Source organism: Microtus pennsylvanicus, chromosome 2 (genome assembly GCF_037038515.1).
Source record: "Microtus pennsylvanicus isolate mMicPen1 chromosome 2, mMicPen1.hap1, whole genome shotgun sequence".
NCBI lineage: Eukaryota > Metazoa > Chordata > Mammalia > Rodentia > Cricetidae > Microtus > Microtus pennsylvanicus.
Window position 1 is genome coordinate 49,336,797 of NC_134580.1, and position 20,495 is coordinate 49,357,291.

General features: G+C 41.8%; 1 protein-coding gene across 2 annotated transcripts in view; it reads right to left on the reverse strand.

Annotated features, from left to right (window-relative positions):
* Positions 1-20,495, reverse strand: part of Mtbp (MDM2 binding protein) — a 62,447-nt gene that overhangs the window by 11,750 nt on the left and 30,202 nt on the right. For both annotated transcript variants that reach the window (XM_075960998.1, XM_075960999.1), the window contains 5 exons: positions 19,693-19,800; positions 15,164-15,325; positions 9,603-9,720; positions 5,818-5,973; positions 1,721-1,816 (listed from right to left, as the gene is read on the reverse strand). In XM_075960998.1, coding sequence (XP_075817113.1) covers positions 1,721-1,816; positions 5,818-5,973; positions 9,603-9,720; positions 15,164-15,325; positions 19,693-19,800 — 640 coding nt within the window. The remainder of the gene's footprint in view (positions 1-1,720; positions 1,817-5,817; positions 5,974-9,602; positions 9,721-15,163; positions 15,326-19,692; positions 19,801-20,495) is intronic.

Here is a 20,495-nt window from a genome sequence, read left to right on the forward strand (position 1 = left end):
GTTCAGTTAGAGACCCTGAAGGAAATAAGGCAGAGAGCAAGAAAGGAAGAGATTTCATATCCTCGGGCCTCTACATATGCATCCATAGCCACACAACTGCACACATAATCATGTGCATAAACACATACACACAAAGAAAATAAATAAATAAAATGCAAATAAATAAAGAGCCAAAAAACCAATGAGAAAAGGGGAGCTAAATCCTCATTTTTCATAGCAGAGAGTCAGTTTTGTAGTGAAGCTCAAAAACAATACTGCCAGAAGGTGTTCTCTCTAAGTAAAGAAGTAAACACTAAGAAAAACTGAAGCCAAATAAAACCAAGAATGTGTTTCTGAAAGAGCAGACTGGAGGTAGCGCCCACAAAGAAAAGACTGTGACATGAAAGTTGGGCGTGATCTCAGGCGTGGCAAGGTGTAAGTAGGGATGGGGGAAAAGATACGGAGGAGCGAAGGAGGTAGGGGTGCTGCTAACCAAACTAGGATGGCTGTAACTATATAAAAACCCACGGCTTCGTAAAACATGTAAAACAATTAATTTAAAAAGACTTTGAATGGGAAGTACCCTTTATGGGTGGATGCTGCTGCTTCCAGAAGACAAGGTTATTAATGAAATCCCAGAGCCAAATATAGGGCACATCCCTATGAACCCCTGGTTAGGGAGATTCAGATCGGGGAAGTAAAATGTAGATGTTTATGAATATACATTGTATGCATGCATGAAATCATCAAAGAGTAAATTAAAAGAAAGAAAAGAATTAATGGCTGCAGAGCTCATACCAGAAGGAACCCACCACTGCGGTTTTGCTAAATATCTGTGCTGCTGCCAGCCCTGCTCAGAGAAGCCTCTGTCTGCTGTGGGCAGTGTTTAATACAGACGCATAACTGCTCAAGTGCTGAGAGAAACCAACTGCTGAGTGCTCAGCCCTGAAACGCACCTCTACCGAGAACATGATGGAAATGGAGGCAGAAAGAATACAAAAGCTGGAGCCCGGGAGAAGAGCTGTGAATTGGGTCTTCTAGAGACAACATGGGATTTATCAAGCCACAAAGCTGTGGCCCCCAACATGAGAGTTGCATAAGATCGGACCTAGCAACATCTCATCATGGATTCAGGAGAGGTCTCACCCTCCCTGAGGAGCCACTGGCAAGTAATGGTAGCTGGGGATGCAGGGTCATTTTCTTCAGTGGTGTAGCCCTTGGTAAGGTGCTCAAATAGCTGCTACAAATGCTTCTGTAAGCAACACTAATTAAACTTAGTGGTAAGAAAACACACAGAAAGGGAAGAGAGGGGCAGGGGCCATGGGAAGGGAGTTTGCTGAGGGGAAGGGATTAGAGGGAGCGAGAAACATAAGAAGTTGGGCAAGGGAGGTGAATGCAATCAAACTACATTACCCAAGCATTAAATGGTCAAGTAATAAGCAAAAAGGCAACTGAAATGTTATAATGATGTACACATAATTAATATTTTTAAATCCAGAGCTCATCTCACTTACTAGTTTCTAAGCAATTACAGTATAATTAGTGACCAGGGAACATTAACGTGACCCACAGAGAAAATACATATTAATAATGTATGGAACACAGAAATTTTGATAAAAATACCAAGTAACTAAAAAGATGTGGGTTTCTATCAATTTATGCCATTTTATTTCACTTACACTCCACACTCAAATCAAAAAGGCCATAACAACAAAACACCAAAGTGTACATAAACACTTACTCAATTCCGTGGTAATGGCATTCAGAAGCTTTTTCAAAAGGCAAGACCTGAAGTTTCCGAGGACTAAGTTCTGGTGTCAAAACAAAAGTTTTTTCCCTGAAATACAAAGGTTTCATTTGTAGTTAAGGTTTACTACATGACAGAGAAAGGTAAAATTCCTAAGGAGGCAAAGCCTCCCCTACATGTGAGTGTTTTTATGGTGTCCTGAGCAGTTTCCATCAACTAGCCCTGAGCTAGAGTCATTTGGGAAAAGGAAATCTCAAATGATAAAGTATCTCCATCAGATGGGGCATTTTCCTGGGTAATGATTGATGTGGGAGGGTCCAGCTTACGGTCGGCAGTACCACCCGCAGTGGGTCCCAGATTAAGAAAGCGGGCTGAGAAATTCATGGAGAACACGCCAGTGGGGAGCACTCCATGGTTTCTGCTGCAGTTCTTGCTTCAAGAGCCCGCCCTGAGTTCCTTCACGATGTACTGTGATACAGAAGTGTAAGCCAAATAAACCCTTTCCCCCCAAAGTTGCAGTAATTTATCCCAGCAACAGAAACCCTAACAAAGACATAAAGCATTAACGTTTAGGTAGCTGGAGGTAGTGTGAGGACCGCCTGAGTTTGAGCCCAGCCTAGGTGCAAATTCTGTAGTGAGTTCAAGGCCAGTCTGGGATAAAGAATAATATCCTGCTAGGTGGGAGGAGTTAAGGAATAGAGAAAGCCTAAGAAGGAAATGAAACAGGCTAGGGCTGTGTCCTTTGCCCCATCTGTTTTCTGGGCCTCCATTTTAAAAAGTACAATGGTACTCACGGAACAAATTTTTATGAGAATGAGTAAATCAGAAAGGAAAATGTTGTGTAATGTAAATTCAGGAAGCAACATTATCCCTAAAATGTATCACCCGGCCCTTGGTGAAGGAATTTCTGTTCAGTTAAAACACTGTGAGAGAGGAATAAGATTAACCTGAATCTTTGCTAACAAGGAAAGTGCTTACTTCTTTACTTCTTACTGTAACCCAGAGTGTAGTCAGCCTGCCACTGATGTGGAGAATCAGCGACTTTACAAGGATCAGAAGGTCTAGAGACTTAAGTGTCGGTTCTTCTGACGTATATCTCAATCAGCAGGCCTTTAGAACTAATCTTATGTTGAGCTATCATAAACTATTAATGCTCGAGTCCTTCCACACCCACACCTGTAGGACCACGGTGACTGTGGAGAAGAAAGAGGCTGCTGCAATCAGAGTAAGATCACTGCTTACCCTGTCACGGGCCTCCCTTCCCCTCTGGTCTAATGGCCTCAGTCACAGTCCTGAAACTCCAATCAAACTCAGATGTAGCTACATGGAAACGGGGAAAGTCTGAAGCAGCGCACAGTGAAACCGAGGCTTGGATACAGAGCTGGGAACAGGTGCACTAATGGAAAGGCAGGCAAATCCAGAGAACCAGACAATACACCTGCCCACCCCACCCCACTCCTGACCTTGTAAGAAGGGCTGTCCTTCAGCCACCAAAGATTACATTCAGAACTACATTATTACATTTAAATGTCAAACACGTGCCAATTAATGACTAAAAACCCTCATATGCTAATACCTCTAAGGTGCTCCACAAAAAGTATCATTAGTAAATTGCAGTGGCCTCATTATTTTGATGAGGGATCCTTCGAATGAATAATCTGTAAAACAGGACTCAAGTACTTAGTATTGTACTCTTCTGTTCATCATTTCTTATTTCAATCCTTCCCAGTGCGTTATTTATATTTAATTATCACTCGTCTTGGTTTTTCTAAAAGAAATGTGATGAATATGTTTTTGTTAATGTTCTTATTTCCTTGGTTTATGTGAGGAGCAAGGCTTTCCTTTGTGTAATGGAACAGTAACTGGGTGGTGCCTTGACAGGCAAGAGCAGCCAGGTCAGCTCAGCTTTCCACATTCATCTTTAGTCAATGGTCCTCAGCCTTCTTAATGCCGTGACCCTTTAATACAGTTCCTCATGCTGTGCTGACCTCAACCATAAAATTATTTGCATTGCTACCTCATAACTGAAATTTAGCTACTGTTCTGAGTTTTCTGATGGTCTTAGGTGACCCCTGTGAAAGGGTCCAGAGGAGTCGTGACCCTCAGGTTGAGAACCACTATGTTAAGTGAAGCCACAGTAATAATGATGCCCGTTCTTTCCTAATGTCAAAGAACCATTCAGTTTTCTAAGAGCTAGGCAAAGTGGCATGTGCCCCTAGTCTCAGCATTTGGGAGGCAGAGGCAGGAGGATTGCAAGACCAAGGTCAAGTTCAACCATATTGCGAGTCTGTGGTCAGCCCAAGTTACAGAATGAGGTAATGTCAAAATGAAAACATGTAAATTTCACAGAGAATTGTACATTAATAACATCTCTCCTTCTCTGTAATTGAAAGCCACTTTTGCAGTCGAAGGGCACGGCTGAGGAAGGTCACCAGGGCCGGTCAGTACATTGATCTCTGCATTGGAACTAATTATCTGATAGGACTGCTGATTCCACCAGCAAGAGTAAAGACCATCGCCCAAATTCTCTGTCAGACAGGGCCGTCCCCCTGAAGCAGGGTGAGAAAACAGCTCTGAACATAGGAGACAGTAGGACTTACACAGCCCCCAAAACTGCAAGGCTAGGGAGTTCCCAAGGGTTTTTGGTTATGTAGGAACTTGGCAGAACATTTCCAAATTATTTGACAAAATATCTTATCTTATCAGGAACACGTCAAATTCCAGAAAATGGGTCAAGACCTGTTCAGATCCAAGTTTTACAAAAAACAGGAATGAACTTCTTCTGACCTTGTAATAAGATGGCTTCTAATCTTAAAATGGAGTCGGTCTGGTCCATCAAGGACCACAGTACGATGACCAGAGAGATGAGCAGCTGTGTGAGGCCTGCTTCCGGAGTTCACACTAAAGGGGTTCTCCACCTCTCAAAGCCACGAGAAAGTAAAGAACCCAAAGTTATGCCAGTTTTATGCCACTGGGAGCACGAGGTCGTTACGACCCCACTCATACAGCCCCCCGCCGTCAGCGATGCTCTGCCCTTTCTCTCCAGTAACACGCACAAAAGACAACAGTGCTCTGACTCTATTTCTGAAATAACAAAAACCCATTCCAAAATTTACCTTTAAGATAAATATTTATCACAGTGCATTCAAAACTAACTTGGTAGAAGGGATTGGAGTAAGACAAAGGGCCTTTGTGGTCCTTTCTTAGATGTTTTAAATGATTGGTTAACAATGAAAAAGAAATTTGGAGCAAATTATGAAAGCATCAAAGAAATTGATGCTACAATTTTATTTACCTGTAGCCAATGCCAGCAGCAGCCAGCATTTGCTAACTAGCAACTGAGTGAGCACTGTCTCAGAAGTCAATTGAGTATAAATTATTTCTGCAGATGCTGAGTTCGTACTTGGTAATGCCATAGCTTCCTCACCTCCTTCAGTAGGAAGGATATGACTTTGGCCATTAGTAGTCATAACTGACAATCATCATGCCAAGTGGTGGCAAAATCAAAACTAAACAGCAATGCAGAAGAGAGAAATTAAAAAAAAACATTTGCAAATCAAAGCCTAACTTCCTACAATGAATTTCCAGGCCTGGCAGGTAAAGGCGTTAACAAAGCAACTCTGTATCACCCGAGCTCAGCACCTGCGACTCACGCAAAGGTGGCAGGAAATAACTGACTCCAAAAAGTTGTCTTCTGAAGCTGCATGTGACCACTGTGGCACACCTGTGATCCCCCTCCCACCCCCACATACACACATTATACACACTCAGAATAAGGATAAATGAAACAAAGGCAAGAAAAAAGCTAAATGTATTTCCCCACACGGAGTAGAAGCCCTTGCCCCTGACTTCTACAGGAGCTATACTGAGCTGCCTTCATCATCTTTGTTTTCGTCAAATTCAAGGTCACACAACAGAAGGACATTTGGTGACTGAAGAAGTGCGGCTGTTAAGGCGAGTGATAAACAGTGCAGGCAAACCTGGGGATTCTGCCTCAGCTCAGAGCATCAATTAACTACATGGGGAAAAACACAATGTTATTTTTAAATGACTTTTAGAAATTAGTTGCAAATTATAGGTCTATAACTCACCCCCTTTGAATCTGTAATGGCTGTAGATCTCCAACTGGCAATCCATCCGAGGTAAAATATTTCAGCAGTTCCTTAGCATCCAATAATGTGATTGAGTCCCGGGGACCCTCTTTATGGCCCAGCAACTGTTCAGATGAACGAGGTAATGAACCAGTTCTGGGAAAATAATTTGTATAGTTTTATTAAAGGTACATTCAAACCCACCATAGGCAGGAAACGATGGTGAGAGCAAAATCCACTACCAATACAAAAAGAAAAGTCAGGAACTACACATCTACAGAAAATTAATTACAGCCTCTTTAATTGTGAACTAGATTTTAAATAATCTGCAGGTCACACGGGAACTTGCGGCTTCTGTTTTAATCATCCTACTACAGAAACGATCATGATTATATTCTTTATTAAAAATAACACATTAACTATTCAGTAGTACACAGTTACCAATTCTATAAAATTTAAATTTAAACTGAAAACCCACAATATAAATTTTGGAGGCCAAGAACTGAATGTTCTAATTTTCTCTTAAAGCGTGGCCATGAAATGAGACTGTAATGGAATTCTCTCCAAGGTCTCCTTGAGTCATGCTTACAACATCATGAGAACACACTGAATTATTTTTCCATCTGAAAGACACGCAGGACTTTACATTTTCGAAACGATTTTTACCTACAATATGTTCTTAATCTTCACAAATTTCCTTGAGAAAAAAAATGGAATAGGTCTTATAGCAAAACAAAGTAATGCCTAACAAGTACTTTATAAAATGCAACCAGCAACCATGCCTAAAAACAGCCATGTTCCTATTCTTTCAGGTAGAGACTGCGACAACCCTCAGTTACACTGCAGGTGGGGGGTAACACAGAGGACAAAATAGCTCAAAACTGAGACTGATCCAGTAAGGGCCACCTCTGTCTTTGACACTCCATAAACCAGAAAGCCACACAGCAAGTCACTAAATAAATAAGTAAATAAATAGATAAATAAGTAAACGGATGAACATGCTCTCATCTCAGGAAATAGGAACCGCTTCATTATGTTCTGAACTGCTCTACCGCCATAGCAGAAATAAAAATCACTATGTCACCATGAATTTAATCACTCAACTCCAAAGCAATTCAAAATGTTAACTTTTTTATATTCATTGATTTAGTGTGTGTGTATGCACACGCATGTGTATACGTGTGCACCTATGTGTGTGTGTGTGTAAGTCCAAGGATAACCTGTGGAAGTCGATGCTCTCCTCCCACCAAGTGGGCTGTGGGGACTGAATTCAATCCCTCAGGCTACACAACAAATACCTTTCTTTGTCCCCTGAGCCACTGTGCCAGCCCAACTTGATTATATTTTACATATTACACGAATTACATCAACATTTTTATGAATAACTCTATGATTAAAATACTGGCATTAAGTTTTAGACCCGTGTCTCTTACACTAAGGACCATCACACGCAGGCAGATCCACTTCCCATGTCTAGTCCTATTATTGTTAAATGGGATAGAAGTCTAATAAAAATAGTCTAGCAAGAGAACACGTGAACATTTTCTCAGAATTTCATACTCTGGGTGGGCAGGAACTGCACTGTGAGTTTAATTTAATTTCTATGGAGCTTCTTTAATAGTATCTTACAATGTTCCTTAATCAGTACTAATCACAACTGCATTACAGCCTGGATGCAATGGGAAATGTATGATTTGCATTTATATAGAATCCAAACATAAGCATTTCAAAGCAGCTTTTAAAAGCCCAATTTGTGATGAATTGCTCTACCAAGATCCGTCTCAGCTTAGAAAATAACACTGGCAACTAAGCTTTAAACGTCTGCATGCATTTTGTCATAACAGTCCCGCAACTTTAAAATAAAACTAGGATCTCATTCCCACTCTGATGTGGCGAATGCCATGGCACAGGTTGCTGAGTCTAAGACTGAATTGTTGTGCCTTCTGACTTTCACCATAAGATGACTCCCTACTTAAAGCCGCATTAACACTAACAACATTCTGAAAACACACAACGTAGCTTTTGCTCTGACACAGGAATCTGATGTGGTTTCCCACTGAAGCACCTGCAGTCCTTCCTGACCACTTACTTTACAAATATCACTGTAATATAGTGAATAGGGCTCACTCTGACTTGCGAACCCACAATCACGGCTTACAGTTGACTACACAGGTCTGACTCTCAGCAGATGCCAGGACGTAAGGGTGGAAGGAGATACAGAAAACACTTTCTACAGAAGCCATAACATGGTCGTTAGTGATTAAAAAAGGAACATAACACCGAGCTGCAGCATTTATAAAGGACTCAAGAAAGAAAGGCAATGCTTGACACACACTTCTGGTTCCAGACAAACTAAGCACACACATTAAACTCTCTGCTCAAACTGAAACCACAACGCTGAAGTTCCTGAGAGTAAACCCACAGTAGGGTTAAGAACAAGAAGAATAGAACAGGGGCACAGAGGTCAGAGAATTTCAAGAGAAGGTAAGCTACAGCAAGCACTTCAATGTCAATGAGGGAGAAACCTCACCAAGAGACTATGGAAGCCACAGATTTGGGGTCAGAGTGGCACTGCGCACAAATTGAGAGTGATAAAGAGCACCAATACAGACACTACCTGCACACAGGCCACCCTTCCCTGTGCTAGTCACCATCCTGACGACACGAGGGTCACGACACTGTTTGCATGTCTGGACTACCCCTCCCTCTGCTAGTCACCCATTCTGACAGGAACTGTGCCGCTGTTTGCAAGTTTGATTATCTCTCCAAAAAAAAGGAGCTCAGGAGATGCGTGCTCTTCATTGTATGTCTTCAGTGCCCGACAACTGGTATTTAATCAACACTTGTGGACAGTACGAGAAAAGGTTACAGCAGGTCATAAAATTTATCAGAAGAGCTAAACACTGAAAGAGAAATGTCAGGGAGCTTGTACTCCACTATCCTGCAATTACACACTGAGTGACCACTATGCACAATGCCAAAGATCAAAGGCAACCCTGTCACCTGGGTACCCACTTCTGTCTCTGAGAGTACCTACTTCCTATGTGGATAAACATGGCTCAAAACAAGTGACTCCACTTCATTTTACACGCCCCTGTATGGTTCACATTATATATTCACATGTGCATGCTGGTGAACATTTTGTTAACTTTGCACAAGCTAGGCTCATGTGGAAAGAGGAGGCCTCACCTGAAAAACTCGCTCCATCAGACTGGCCTGCAGGTAAACCTGTGGGTCATTTTCTTAATTAACGATTGCCACGAGAAGGCACTACCCACTCTGGGCAGGTGGTTCTGGCCTATGTAAGAAAGCAAACTGAGCAAGCAAGGGAAACACACCACGGAAGGACCATCCTCCACGGCCCGTTTCCATTCTTGACTCTAGGTTCCTGCGCTGCTTGGGTTTCTGTTTTGACTTCCCTCAGTGATGAATTGTGTTTGGGATATGTAAGTCAAATAAACACTTTGTTCCCCAAGTTGTTTTTAGCCAGCGTTTTATCACAGCAATAAAAAAGGAAAGTAAGCATGTATATTGATGGAAGATGTCTATAAAGCTAGACAGACATTACTCACAAGTTAGGCACATTTGGAAGGTACCAAGATAATGAAAAGAAAGACATCTTTCTCTTTTAATCAATACACTACTCTACTGATTACCTGCTTATTGAAAAAAGCACCTTTTTTTTAATTTGCAATGAAATTACAAGCTACTGAAATATTACTTAAAATATTAAGTGTATTCATTTGAAAATACTGAACATGCATTTTTAAAAGCTCCAATATTACCTCATTTTTTGTTTAGCTTTTTCAAAAGTTTCTAAGTTCTGAAGAACATGTCTTTCTGGCCATTCCAGAGGATTGGTTTCCATTAGACTTGAAGAATAAGGTTCCGCTGTTCTGGCATCTAAAGAAAACAAATATACCTCAGCAATGAAAAACGCTAACACAATGAATGCTCTATGTAACGTAACAGTAAAGCTCACTTGGGGTGTGCTTGGTGATACTCATCCGGAGTCCTAGCATTGGGGAGGCTCAGGCAGGAAGATCAGAATTGGAGGCTAGCGTAGGCTATAGTGAGTTCAAGGCCAAGCTGGGCTATGTAGTGAGACTGGCTAAGGATGGATGGATGGAAGGATGGATGGACGGACAGGCGGGTGGGTGGATGGATAAATGAATGAATGAACAGATAAATAAGTGGTGATAGATGTATACACTCTGTGTGTGTGCGTGTGTGTGTGTTTGTATGTGTGTGTGTGTGTGTGTGTGTGTGTAAAGGCTAAGGACTCAACTGAGACATTTATTAAAGCCATGACTAAAGAACTGTATAAAATATCACTGAGAAGATTATTGGAAATGAAAATAAAAAATAAAGTATGTTCTTCAAATAAACTGTATGAGTTAGCACTGATAAAATACAATGAATCTGTCTATTAAGGCTCACATGGAATGAAAGCACAAGTTCACTATTCTTAACAAAAGTAGTCAAACGAAAAGGAATCCGCTCTATGATGAACACACAAGAGCGCCGTGACTTCCATACTAGAAACAGAATTAAGTAAAATGAAAAGCCTTATTCTTAAAAAAAAGAACTACCTCAGTCTCAAAAGTATAATAACTGACCAATACATGCTCATAACGTTCTCAAGGTTACTTCCTCCGAAGTAATCCTTCCTTATCTGTTAATCGGAGATGCCCTCAACTCACTAACGTCAGTATCACTTGACTCTAGTCATAGCAGAGGTGAGGGCCGTCTCGCTGTTACTATGCTGTCGTGAGTTACCCCAGTCTGTCCGGAACCCTGGAACCTAACAAGACCTAAAGGCACAGCCTCCATTCTCATCAGCAAGTATTGGCTTAAACAAACAATGGCAAAATTACCAACTGTACTACTTTTTTTATTTTAAACTTAACTGTCTTAAGAATGACTTTAAACAATTTATACAGCATTCTAATAAGTGAACCAAAGTTACTGGACTTTCACTACTTAAGTCACTGCTGACAGAATCTGTTCTGTTTCTAAACTATAATAAAAATTGGAGCGACCTTTTATTTTCTCTCTACTTAGTAAACTATTTAACCTTGATTATTCTGAACTATCTTCTAATACCTACACTTGGATGTCCTCAACGAACACCCTCAAAACACACCATTTCCCATTTCTTATTAACAGTGGTGAAATCCGTTTGATAGGGTAATGAGCTTTACAGCAAAGCAATATGCTTCTTAATGGAGACATGGCTTGGTAATAAAAATATACAGAAAATAATCAATACCAGCTTCGCACTGCTGCACACTCCTGAGTTCATAAGATGATTCAAGTTATCATTTAAAAAGCAAACAATAAATTGTCCCTGAATATTACAATAAAATTAATTATTAACCGAGTATATAACATATAAATATGGATGAGATGACATAGTCTAATATTTAAGAAAAGCAAACAAATCTTAACAAATGTCAGGACTTTGGGGTAATAACTAAACATAATTCTTACAGTAAAATAAAATAGGATTCTTTTATTTGCTTCTCTAGATACTACACCATGCGCCCAAACAAAATGTAACAAAAGGCTTTCTGAGAGATCAAGAAAATTATTTTTTGTAATATCTTATTTTACAAGAAAAGGAAATAGAACCAATACCACTAGAAAAACAAGGAAAGTGACCTTCACATCGCAAACTCCAGCAAACAGGAAGGTAGTATTATCAGTTCATGCAGCTAATGAGAATAAGCCATTACGATCTTACAGACCAAAGTAAGAATAAATCAAAATGAAAAAGTGACATTATTGTTGGTTTAATCTATTTCATAAAGCAACATAATAGTAAATATTTGAAATAATAAAAGGGATTTCAACCTGCCTAACAAACTCATTTATGCAACCTCGCTATGTGCCCAGAAGTGCCAAGCAGACACTCCGCGTGCCTTACACAGGCACCACATCCCCTGGGAGCCTACAGCGACTTCAGCAGTGAGTCGATAAAATGGCTACATTATGGCAGTCCATACATCGTGACCTGTCACTTGTTATACTTGCTGGTGTTTCCACACAGGTAGAACCAGTACAAATCATCCTAGATTGCTAATGAATACAACTGTACCAGAATATGAACCTGATTGGCCTTACTAGTTTTACATGCAGTTCAATTTACATGTAGATGTATTTATTCAAATCAGTCTATGAGAATGTTAACAGTCAAAAACGTATTCATAGGAGTCACACTCAAATGTGCAGCCTGACAATTTTCAGGTCAGGTTCTAAAAGTCTTCATTTGTTTAGTGAGTACTTTGGGGAGATCATCCTCCTATAGCCTGTATCCCCCAGGCTCCATGCCAGGCCCTACAGATGTGGAGATAGCAAGTAAGTGTGTCTGTACCTCCAAACAGCATGGTATGCAGAGAAGACAAGTCAGTAACAACCAGATAGGTTATGCATCACTTAAATCTATGCCACATAAAATGAGAAAACTGGTGAGTACCAAGTATGGGCAAAACAGTTTAAACTGGCTGAGGCCTGGGAAAGCTTCGGAGAAAACATCTGAACATCCAGAAAGCAGCTATAGGCAGTCAGGTGAGAGCTGAGAGAAAAGGACTCTAGACCAAGGACACGCGTATGGAAAGCCATGAACAAGAGTGGACGTGCCCCAGGACTATGCTGATCATTGTTACAAGGAAACTGAAATGTGACATTTGCAAAACCGGATGAGCACAAGGCCAGGTGCCGGTTGTGGACTATTCCTTTACACTGTGTGAAGATGTGTCTCTGTGATTGGTTTAATAAAGAACTTAATGGCCAATACCTAGGCAGGAAGAGGTTAGGTGGAACTACTGGGGACAGAGAGGACTCTGGGAAGAAGAAAGGTGGAGTCGTCAGCCAGACACAAAGAAGAAACAGGGGGCACAAGATGGAAGAGGGATAATACCACACGAAAGAACATAGACTAATATAAACGGGTTAATTTAAGTTATGAGAGCTGGTGGGACCAGTCTGAGCTAACGGCCAAGCTTTTATAAACAATAAGAACTCTCCATGTCATTATTTGTGAGCGAGGTTTGTATAAACCGCAGTGAGGGTCACAGTCTGTGCAGATGGAAGCAATCTGCACGGCTCGAGCAAAAAGAATAACACAATCGCCCAGAGGCAAAACAAAGACATCTATAGGTCAGAGCTAAGAGCCAGACTTGCTTGCCCAGGTCATTGTCCACTTTACTGGCTTTGACAACACCTAAAAAAGCACAAGATTGGATATGCTATGGGTTTAACTAGGGAGAGAGGATTCACCTTGAATGTGGAAAGGCTCTAAGCCATGGCCTGTAATCTTGGACTGGGCAGAAAGGATAAACTGAGCAAGCTGCACAACAGTATCCATCTCTTTCTGTTTTCTGAGTAAGAACACAATGGAGCAGCCACCTCATGTCTCTACTGCCCTTCCCACCACAATGGACTGCTCTTCCAGCGGGAGTAGAGAAAGCTCTTTTTTAAATACCTTTTGCCAGTATTGCATAAGAGATGAGAAAAGTAACTAACCTAGACCCCAGTTAACAAGGGCCCCAAGTGGGACTTGAACAGGTGTTTGTGCTCAAGCAGGACGTAGCCCACTGTTCCCACACACTGCTTCACAATGTAATGTGGATGAAAGTCAAGGACCATGATGTAATGCAATCCAAATCAGTCTTGTTAAATAAAAACCGGAGTCAGATATTAGGGGGTGAAAAGTGAGAGATCAGAGAAGCAGAGCAGCGGTCAATGTAAGACTTTAAGACAATCCTGAAGCCATTTTTGACAATTCTGAATCCTCTCAGCCTCTGTGCCATAGTGCTTCCCCTCCTCCCCTGGGAACCAAGGACCTAACAGCTACGCTCACAGTACTCAGTTCCTGAACAATTACCCATATACGTATGTTTTGATTCAGTCCCCTGGGAAACGGGGTCAAAATGACCTCTTACCTCACCTGATCTGGCAACAGCTCTCCAGTCAATTATTGGTAATAGCCCTTTCGAATAAGCCAATCAGAATACTCAAAGAACAACCCCCCATTGCTTCTGTGGCCCCTTTAAAAGTAGACTGTACCAGCTATTCGAGGTCTCTCAGCTTCCCGAATGCTGGGGGACCCTGTCATGACAGAATTAATAAAATCCTCATGCTTTTGCATCGGCTGTGGTGTATGAGGTGGTCTCTGGGGGCGACTCCTCCTCGGTGTTTGGACGCTAGAGTCCAACATCACTAGAGTTCTTACCTCTCCAAATGCTCAGACCAGATAGGCAAGATCCTATCTCTAAGCATCCTCAGACAAAATCCCTGAACTCCGTTCTCTTCCCTCCTTATATTTCTCTCCCTCTCTCTGTCCAGCCATATCCCTTCCTGTCTCCACCTCACTAGTGCTGGGATTAAAGGCGTGTGATTCCCAAGTACTGGGTTAAAGGTGTGAACCATCACCACCTGGCTCTGTTTCTCTTTTAGACTGGGTCAGTCTCACGTAGCCCAGGGTGGCCTTGAACTCACAAAGATCCACCTGCCTTTGCCTCCAGAGTGTTGGGATTAAAGGTGTGCGCCACCACTATCTGGCTTTTATGGCTAATCAGCAGCTTAACACTGCACTCTAATCTTCAGGCAAGCTTTATCTGTTAGATCACAAACAAAATATCACCACACTATGATGTTCAATTTTTTGAATATCCACAGTATCACAGAAAGACATACAAATAAACACCTCGCTAAGCTGATTCTGTGATTAGTTTTCTTTAGCCTATACAATAAAAATGGTTCCTGTAAAATAAAAACAAAAATTTGTACTGTTTCAAGAGAGCCTCAAGCAAATTCTTGCTAGACTCCTGAAAACTTCCCTTTACTCAAATTCACAACATCAGACTCCAGAGAGGAGCAGAGGCTCAGTGAATGAAGCAGTGATTCCACGATCCTCTTGGGAAATATGGCGACCTCAGGACCCCAGCGAGTGGCAGCTGGGAAGGGTCTTAGCATGTGTTCTGCCTGTATCCAACTCACTGCATACATGTCACTTTCTTCACGTTTTGAGATCTAGCCATTCTAGCAGCTTAGCAAGATGAATGAGACCACAGAGTGCTTCCTCCTGTGCTAAAGAACAGTTAAACTAAACATGCTTGATAAAAGGTGTTAGCAAAAAAGTCTGTCATACTTAAGTAAGTAAAGTTCAGATATACACGTGTTAAAAAAAATACATATCATTCTTTAAATGTGTGAAATATATTTGACTTGGCCAATATAGCTTATAAAATTTAATCAAAATGCTACACACACACACCACCACCACCACCACCACCACCACCACCACCACCACCACCAAAATTTAAAGGAATAAAAAACTTACCATTTACCATACCAGCAGATTTCATTCTGTCTGTTTGTGTTAGAACTGCTTTAGGGGCAAGGGCATCAAAATGATCTAGGAAGCGCTCCCTTGTCAACACCAACAGACTTTTGAGTTCATCAGCAGAAACTGCTTCAGGCTGACTGGCAGCCTTTCTTCTTTCTGCACGACAACAGACACAATTAACCACTTTTTCTGAGCACCTGCAGTGGAAGCTCCTCTGTCTACGACTTTTGTCAAATATATTTTGTAAGGAAAATAAATATCTACATTCCTGTATAGCCACATTTCCATTTTGATCTTATTTATAGGTAATGGCATAATTCAGAGATACTGTGTGAGATGAGGGGAAAGGGAGTACTTGGTTAACAGAGTGGATGGACAGGAAAGGCCAGCTACAAGTCTTCAGAGATCTAACACAGAGCATTAAAAGTGGTCTTACATGTATATGTATGATATGATGGCTATTCTTGGTTGACAACTTGAATCCATCTGGAATTAGCTAAAATCCAAAAATGGAGGGCCCACCAGTGAGGGATTTCTGCTTAATTGGAAGTAGGAAGATCCACTTTTAATCCTGATCTTGAAGCGGGAAGCCTTTAGTCTGAGCCACACTTTCTGCTGGAAGCCCAAAGAGGGAAGCGTTTGCTCTTTGCCTGTTTGCTAGAACATCCATTGCTTCATTGGCATGGAAATCTAATTCTTCGGGATTCCACCATATACTGAAGACAAGCTGAGACACCCAGCCTCAGGGACTGAGCAACTACTGGATTCTTGGCCTTTTCACTCACAGTCAGTCAACATTGTATTAGCTGGACTGAAGCCTTTAAGTCACTCAATAAGTTCTGCTACATTGGAGAACCCTGACTAATACAGTATATAAAATTAAAACCCATAAAACTTTCTTTAAATACAATAGCATAGACATTCCTGTTCTTCCTTCTCCAATTTGAAAGTCAGAAATGAAAAATTAAGCAATGGTAACAAGAAAAAACAGCAACCCTTCTGAACAAGCTGTGGAAGACAGAAGTAAGTGGTAAACTTGAGCCAGCAGAAGAGAGGAGGGATCACTTTTGGTGCCTGCAGACAGCACTACCAAGCAGTGTGGGTAAATGTAGTGAAGTACTGGCCTCAAACCAGACTGGACATGACGGCTTAGGCAGAGCTCGAGCTCTGCCCCCACTCACTGTCCAGCCTCAGAGACAGGCAGGCACAGCTGCTTCCAGTTTGGTTTTACTTTAATAGTACCAAACTATGGGACTTCAGGTATGTAGAAAGGTCATGCTAAAAATGGGGTTAAATTAAGTTCAACAAAAGCCCTATGGTTCTAGACATCAGATCCCAAGTCCCACCACCAAAATACCAGAGATGTATTCAACTTTGTGACACTGTGACGCAAGACTGTCACCTATGAAATGTATGAGTCAATATTGGGCCATAGTCACAGCTATCCTTGGCCATATATGGCCAGTGGGCCATAAAGGATTCTATGAACAAAACACAAAACTGAACACCCAGAGAGAGAAGAGCCCCAGGTGCTGGTACTAAGATCAGGGTAGAGGCAGGCTCAAATAAGAATACGAAATCCTTCCCCTACTACTCTCCAGTGACTTTTGCCAGGTATTATATACTAGAGGCTGGATGTAAAAGCTGCAGTAGAAAACAGGATGGATGGGAGCCAACCACAAGTCTTGGAAAGGGCTGAGGAAAAGGGCTCTGCACTTCTTATGCTACTATTACCCAGGAAGACCTGCAGCTCCTTCTTGCTCCACTCACTTACTGGGCTGAACATCAGGCTTTGACAGCCAGCAGCAGTCTTTGGGTAGCCTCTCTGCAGGACATCCTGAAAGCTTTTCCTATATGGTTGGTCTGTAGTTGCCCAGTTCTGGCAGTTTCCCAATAGCTAAGTTCAAGACTTGGTATATGGATGAGAAAGCCAGCTGCGCCATAATCTAAAATATCACTCCATTTCACCTATAATTTACTGTACATTTCTTCAGCTTGTTCCTAAATTGGCTGCAACTTTTGGAGAAGAGGTATTGTTGGGTTCTTAAAGCAGAAAGAAAGAAGGGGGGCTGAGGGGAGGGGAGGGGAGAGAGGAGAGAGAGGAAGCCAAGCCAGAGTAGGAGACGGAAAGGAAGCCAAACAAGGGTAAAAAAAAAGAGAAGAAAAAGCAATCAAAAAGAATTCAAAAGAAACAAAAACATTATAGAAAACAAGAGAAAATGTGACAGAATTAATATTTTCCTAAAGTAAAGAAGATACTAGAATAAGTACAGTCTGGTTTAATAAAAGAACAATCGCGGAACAACAACAACAATGACAACAAAAGGACTCCTCACCAGGTGTGGACAAGTCAGGTTGTAATCTTAGTGTATTGGAAGTGGTGCTAAAAAGGAAAGATGCAAGAATTCAAGGCTGTCCTCAAGACCAGGCCACATGAGACCCGGTCTCAAAAATCAATCAGAGAAGTTTTCTGTCCTGAAACATCAATATCTAACTCTATAAGAGGTATAGGAAGAAGAGAAGTGGGGAAGGAATTACTAAAGGTCTAAGAAAAATTGATGATATTCTATTAAAATGGCCTGTCACATACACGGCTCAGAAAACGGGGTATGGGGCTGGAGGTGAGGGGCATACTCTCAATCAGAGTCAGGCTTCTGGGGACAACACCTTCAGGGAGCTGCTCAAACCAGTAAAGACAAGAGCACTGCAGTGGACAGCAGTGGGTTAGATTCCTAAGCACAGAGCGAGCAGACAGCACTGTATTGTAACACGGCCCACAGCTCGACAGAAAACTTATCTCTGCTGTGATGCTGTTAGCCAACCCAAGCCTTCACTGTCCAGGGTCACTGGGAAGGGAAAGGGGAAGTGGAAGATGACTTAGAGACACTCATTCTTTATCCACCACAGTTAGAGGTTAAGAAAATGAACTGGATACATACAATTTCACAGTATCTAAAAACAAGAAGAAAGGCCTCAACTAGCTGGAGGACTGAGGAGAGCAGCAGCGGACACAGAGGCAGAAAGATGGGGACAGCTGCTTGTGGACACAGAGACAAAGTTGAGCCAGGCGCTTGTGGCCACAGGCAGAGATGAAAACTGGTCTGAGAGGCAGAAAGATGGGCGCGTGGCGGGGGGGGGGGGGGGGGGGGGGTTAGTCTGAGAGTCATCGCCATTCTGCATTCAAAGTTTCTGAGTATCATCTGAATTTTCACACTGTATCTATATATTACTTTGATACAAAACATTTCTTTTAAAAACCCTTCTACATTAATCACATTTTTCTTCTACAATAAACCTACTATCCTAGAAACTGATAGGAATTCCACAGACATTGAGAACTTACAGCCTGCGAAGCACCATCCCAGGCCCCAGACTCGGGATTCAGGTGTTTGACATTACACCCAGGGCAGCCTGGTGTACACGAATGCTGCCAGGCAGCTGGGGGAAGGCAGAGACAACCCCCACCTTTAGAACATCAGCTTTATGATGCAGGCCCTGGAACACCCTACCTCACTGAAGTGGGTATTTTTGGAGTCCTGACAGATTTAGCCCAAGGTAGGAAACACAAGCTTCCTGTGACCACAAATATTAACAGTACACTCACAGAGTTGTGATCATCTGTTTCTGTAGACTCTGCGAGGAAATCAGAAGCCTCAGTGTATTTCCTTTCCGTACAGTCAGCTGGGAGGCCTTCTAAATGAATGGCTTGCTTCCCATGGAAGATACACAATAAGCAATGTGCTTCAGGAATCAGTCCCTCATTTTATTAATAAAACTCCACTGGAGCTAGCCTCGACTTATGGAGACGGCCAATTACACCATGGTTTGGAAAGCAGAGTAAGAAAGCACCCTGACTGTAATAGCTGAGAACAAGGTAATATCATAAATTTAAGGAGTTTCTTAGCAATTATATATCAGTGATTTAAAACATATTGATATTAGGCAATAATGCATGTTTAATATTTATAAAAATTCAGACTGATAACCAATTGAATATTAGTGATGGAAGAAAAAACCATCTGATCCCTTTTATGAAAGTATTAAGCCTCCCAGCTAAGGAAACCCATGATGTTCACTTCAGTATGTGAATAATGCTCGGTTCTCATCAGTTATTGGTTAAATTGAAGAATCAATGCACTCGTTACCATACTAATTTCTCTAGACTTGCATTTTCTTCTGTTTTCAATATCTACCTTCCTTGTAACAAAACTACACTGTATGCAGTAAGTAGAGTAACAAACTTCTATGTCTTTTCTAGATATGGTTCAGAGTATACAAATTTGAAATACAAAATTTCCCTGGCAAAATATGTTTTTAAAATATTTCCAATGATATACTGACAATCGGGATGGTCCGAATCCATTAAAAACAACATTGCAGACTTCATCTACCCAGCTCCCTATACACACGCAGCTCTGTGCATCATCCTAAAAGACAACACAGATGGGAACAAGATGTAAACACAGGAGGTTCACACCAACGCTCTTACAGTAAAATCAAATGCCCAAACTGGTAGTACTTACTCAGGCATTCTTTCAAAGCCAGAACCTGGATGCTGGCTAACTGTTTCTCTCTTTGCAAAACCTGCTCCTCAGAAAAACTCGGGAGTGATGAGAAGTCAAAAGGAAAACCTGAGAAGAAAGAAAAAGTCAACATTAATGATATGCTACACGAACAATTAAACCTCAGCTGCTAGGAAATGTGTTAGGACACGACTAGAAACATAACCGCCAACCACTCATCTCTCTTGATCTCACATACTTCAAAGTAACAATTAAACACGGGGAAACGAGCATACTAAATTGTTCTGCATTTTAATCTTTGATCTGGTTCTTTTGGTTTTTTTTTTTTAAATTAATTTTACATACCAACCACAGTTCCTCCTCCCTCCCCACTCCCACTCCCTCCTCAGAGTAAGAATTCCCATAGGGAGTCAACAAAGTCTGGCACACCAAGTTGAGGCAGGACCAAGCCCCACCCTCCTGCACCAAGGTTGAGCATGGTATCCCACCATAGTTTCCCTATGGGCTCCTGGACCTCAGATAAATCCTGTTCCCACTGCCAGGGGGCTCACAAAAAGACCAAGTCTCACAACTGTCACCCACATTCAGAGGGGCTAGTTTGGTCCCATGCAGGTTTCCCAGCTGCCAGTCCAGAGTCTGTGAGCTTCCACTAGCTCAAGTCAGCTGTCTCTGTGGGTTTCCGCATCATAATCTTCACACACACACACACACACACACACACACACACACACACACACACCGCTCATATAATCCCTCCTCCCTCTCTTTGACTGGACTCCAGGAGCTTGGCCCAGTGCTTTGCT